This window comes from Palaemon carinicauda, chromosome 1 (genome assembly GCF_036898095.1).
Source record: "Palaemon carinicauda isolate YSFRI2023 chromosome 1, ASM3689809v2, whole genome shotgun sequence".
In the NCBI taxonomy this organism is placed as follows: Eukaryota; Metazoa; Arthropoda; class Malacostraca; order Decapoda; family Palaemonidae; genus Palaemon; species Palaemon carinicauda.
In genome coordinates this window covers 68,188,187-68,193,186 of record NC_090725.1, presented here as the reverse complement: position 1 = coordinate 68,193,186, position 5,000 = coordinate 68,188,187, and the positions used below count along the sequence as shown (strand labels likewise).

Genomic DNA, 5,000 nt, shown 5'->3' with positions numbered 1-5,000 from the left:
TTGTCATTTAGCTTTATTCCCATCATCATTCTTTCCTTAGTTCTTTGAGTTGTAACTAGCTGATGTTCTAAGGCTCCAAGTTCCCGATGCATAAGTTAATAATGGTAGGACCATATGATTATATGTTTTTCTTTTTAGAAAATTGGCATTTTATTTTATCTCATTTTGTTTACTAGAAGCTCTCCATCTTTGCTTAACCTTTTAATTTCGGTCTCGTGTCCTTGGGAAACACTTGCTGTCTGTCTAAAGTACATATAATCATTAACAGTATTAAAGGTGGGTTCATAACACTTATTTGTTGTCTCTGCATAATCACTGAACTTTATCTTAATTTTACTCACATTCATTTTCAGTCCCAGGTATCTGCTTTCTCTGTTCAAATCTTTAATCATCTTATGCAATTGCTCCCATGAATCACTGGACAGAACTATTATCTGCAAATCTTCATATATTACTCGGAAATATTGATGCTCATGTTTTCCCAATGTAAATTTTAAAAAAACTACTACTTGACATGCTGTGAATAATATAGATGAATTAGGGGTCTCAATATCTAACTCCTTTCTCAATCGGAATTTTTTCACTATCTTTATGTAGTTTTAGGATTGCTATACTTCCCGTATAGACATTTTCAAGTGTTCTAACGTAAGATTCATATATTCCATGTCTTTGTAAGGAATTCACTGCTGCTAAAGTTTTGGCAGAATCAAAAGGTTTTTCATAACATATAAATGGTACACATAGTGGTTTGTCATACTCTGTTAATTTTTCCATTGGCTGGTTAATTACATGGATTAGTGAACTCTGCCTGCTATCTTGGTTGATTAAAGTCTAGCTGGCCATCTATTCGGCCAAATAAAATCATTGTAGATATTATATATATTACTGGAAGTAAACTTCTTGGGCACTAATTTTTTTAAGTCCATTGTGTCTCCCTTTTTGTGGATTAGTATAATAGTAAAGTTTTTCCAAGCTGTAGGTCTTAAGTATTCTTGCTGACATTATAAAGTTCAGCAAATTTTAATACTATGAAATATCCTCCTTCGATTATTAAATATTGTTAGGTAATCCTCTGCTGCTGCTTTGCCTCTTTTCAAGCCTTTTAATGCTTTCTTTACTTCTTATACTGTTACTTTATATATATATATATATATATATATATATATATATACTGTATATATATATATATATATATATATATATATATATATATATACAGTATATATATATATATATATATATATATATATATATATATATATATATGTATCTATTTGTATGTGTGTAAAATAAGGATGCGCATATGGCTTCTAACATAGGAAATATAGCATTTTTACAATAACAATTCCGAAGGTAAAGATGAAAACTTGTGCTGTGGGGTTTTCTTCTCATCTCGTCCTCTGACAGCAATATCAGCTATTATTTCAAGTCTCTGTTCTGTACTTCCTTGTTTAAACCATATGATTTTCTTCTCACATCAATCCTGTAGTCACGAGTCTCAACTTTCTCAACTTAAATTCTTGCTAAGTTCACTTGGTGCGGGATGACCCCAACGTTGAAATTTGCACAGTCCTCATACACTTTCAGTACTTTAATGTCATTAACCCTAAACCATATTTCATCCACATATTACTTATATATATATATATATATATATATATATATATATATATATATATATATATATATATATACATACGTGTGTGTACATAATATGCATTCATACACATACACATAATACGCACATGCATACATGATGTATTTATATACACCCATATATGTGTGTTAATATAGGTGTGTGTTTGTATATGTGTGTGTAAAGAGAGAGAGAGAGAGAGAGAGAGAGAGAGAGAGAGAGAGAGAGAGAGAGAGAGAGAGAGAGAGAGAATTTTCATTATTCACGATCATGACATTTCCCTTAATATGATGTGAATCCAAAGAACAACACAAGTGACTTCAAGCAGAAGAATTTTTGAAACAAACTTTGTACTTAGATTAACATCCCAGAAGAACTCACGGACGCAACGTCACTAAGATCTTGCGGTTCAAGGAGACTTCAAAGAGAGACATCAGCAGTGTTGTTGGCATTGTGTTGGTGGAAAAAAATGTGGTACTAACCAGGATGTTATAAATCAAAGTGGGTACAAAACGAAATCCAATAACGTAATACCTCAGGCAGTGAATGGTAGAACGATCTCGGTGTGTATTTCAAATGATAGAACAAGTTTTGGTCACACATTCTAACATACACACATACACACACGAACACACACACACAAAGAACTCTTTAAATCTCTCCAATGCAACCACATATTAACTTCATTGATTTTGATATATGATTTATTAAGACTAGTTGCTCGCTGTTATTATACTTCAGCATCGATTGTTAATTGATTCAATCTTAGATATATTCAGATTTTTTTTATTATGTACAAAGGAATAAGAGAAAATTACCATTCTCTCTCTCTCTCTCTCTCTCTCTCTCTCTCTCTCTCTCTCTCTCTCTCTCTCTCTCTCTCTCTCTCTCTCTCTCTCTCTCTATACACATTACATGAGCATAAAGGGTTCTTCGTTTAATGTCTTGTCAGTTTAGATTTTCTGTTTAGGAAATTTTTTTTCTTTTGTTTTACTATAATAAAAATTTATTTATTTTACCATTCTCATTCCTTTTTTTCTTTGCAAAGAGAGGTATAGAATGAACTTTGGTAATTTTAGTAAATATGTGTTTATTTAAATGAAAATGGCAGATTAGCAGAATAGATTTTAAGCCGTCACAGAAAAAAGAATTACAGTGATCATCGTTGCAGATGTGCTAACTGCCAATTTCACAAGGAGTCCCAGAGAAATTTATTTTTCATGATATATTAATATCTACCTATCTATTTATCAATATATATATATATATATATATATATATATATATATATATATATATATATATATATATACACACACATTGTACCTTGGATTATTTTTGTTCTAGGAGTGCAGTAGCACCCTAGAATCCTCGTATCATAAAATTATTTATTCCTATAAGAAAGAAAGGAAATTCATATGATGCATTCAACACTTCCATAAATACATACATATACACTCATTTTTAAAGGTTTTGTATATCAATTATTGTGTAAATTATTTCAACTTCAGAACTAAATAGATTTAATTCACCATGAAATACAAAAATGATTGACTATAGTCAATTCTTTTTAGTAAGGCAGAATTGCACAGACTCGTAGGGGTTCCCTTTTAGCTCGGAAAAGTTTCCTAATAGCTGATTGGTCGGACAAAAATACTTCCGACCAATCAGCTGTTAGGAAACTTTTCTGAGCTAAAAGGGCACCCGCGCCAGTCGGTGCAAGTCTGCCTCACTAAAAAGAATTAACTATAATTACCTTGCACTCTACCTTTGAGTAGGCATAAGAGGCGAGGAGGATGAGGGGGTTACCTCTTGGAAGGAGAATCTCCCTCTATGAGAACTTCTGGTTAAATATTGAAAGCTTTCTCTCTTAAACGATGTTCAATATCACAAATTGAATCACTGAATTTATGCATTCTAGACTATTGGTCATCTTTTTTTACACTTCAGTTATGGCTTTGAACCTATTTAAAGACAACTGCTTTTGCACTCTCTTTAAAATGCATTGAAATTAGACATTTCATTATTGGTAAATTAAGTATATTCGCTGCTCTCCTTGCTTGCTGAAGCCTTAACTGGATGAACACTCTGAGTGGTAAAGTGGCACTAAATGACTGTTTGAGTCGGTCTAGTTCGTACCTATCCGCGATAAACCGCCGTATAGTATTGAATTTTTGTTCGCTGGCTTGTACAACATTTTTAACCCAATTTTATTGGAAATTAATACTATTATTCTTATATGCTCATATTAAAAGTTACTCGTAAACTGAGGTTCTAATGTATGTATTTGTATGTAAAGTCAGCCCTCATTTTTCGTGAGGGTTAGGTAACCGGGACTACCGCGAACTCGCTGATACTGTAGTGTATATTACTGTAATATACTATCACTACAGTAAAGCCTAACTGTACTGGAAGTGTTCACTGTTTTCATTCAGACGACTTGACTCGCCACACACGTAGCCTACATTTACAATAAACATTACAGTAATTCTGTATTGTACAATCTGTATACAATTTAAGATTAACTAAGTGTACATATTTCATACAACAACGATTAACCATTTTTGTACGAAGTTCTACGCAGCAATATTGAAACATGGTGAAATTCCTGATGCATCTTTCGCAGTAATCCGACATCTACGATAATCCAGTAATAATATTTATCTCATCTTCTACTTCAATGGGTTAGAAAATTAAAAGGTAATGATAAATATCGTTATTAATGTTATAATCATTGCGTAAACGCATACACCCACAATAACAACCAAACAAAAAACAGCGGCTTTATGAAATGAATCAGATATCAGTTGTTTTGCATGTATTTCAATCATCGTAAGATAGTAAACTAAGTAGCATAAGACTGATATTTTACATTATATCCTTATTCCCTATGGAGAAAAGATCCCCAAGAAAAAATACTGCCAAAAGAAACTAACAAGCTGTTAATGAAGGCAAGAAAACAAACAATATTCATAGGTATTGTTCTGTTTGAAATCGGGGAAAACTGTCTGTAACTAGGAAACAAAAAAGAAATTTAGTGTGAACCTATGAATGTATAAATCGCGTAATTAAAATGTAAATATCGAACCTAGAAGATGATATTACAAAGTGTGTGAAAGCCGGGAATATAGATTTGTTCTAACACAATATAAATAATTTCCTAAGCTTGATAATCAAGCACTACAAAGGTAAAAACTATAAATTATTGTGCATCAGTAACATGAATGAATCTCCGGTTAACGAGTATTCTATTATTATTATTATTATTATTATTACTATCCAAGCTACAACCCTAGTTGGAAAAGCAAGATGCTATAAGCCCAGGGGCTCCAACAGGGAAAAATAGCCCAGTGAGGAAAGGAAA

General features: G+C 32.1%; 2 protein-coding genes across 3 annotated transcripts in view; one reads left to right on the top strand and one right to left on the bottom strand.

The window, feature by feature from the left end:
* The window catches only part of Fbxl7 (F-box and leucine-rich repeat protein 7), a 788,333-nt gene that overhangs the window by 17,723 nt on the left and 765,610 nt on the right, over positions 1 to 5,000 (top strand). The gene's annotated exons all lie outside the window — the stretch shown is intronic.
* Positions 156 to 774, bottom strand: LOC137646103 (uncharacterized). Its single transcript, XM_068379333.1, has 2 exons — positions 615 to 774; positions 156 to 517 (listed from the first exon to the last, which is right to left on the bottom strand). Exons 1-2 carry the CDS (start codon positions 772 to 774, stop codon positions 156 to 158), a joined length of 522 nt encoding a protein of 173 aa, XP_068235434.1.

Coding starts and splice junctions, on each gene's coding strand:
- LOC137646103 (XM_068379333.1), bottom strand. CDS start 774: ATGGAAAAATTAACAGAGTATGACAAACCACTATGTGTACCATTTATA. Junction 518..614: donor TGAAAATGTCTATACGGGAA/GTATAGCAATCC, acceptor TATTATTCACAG/CATGTCAAGTAGTAGTTTTT.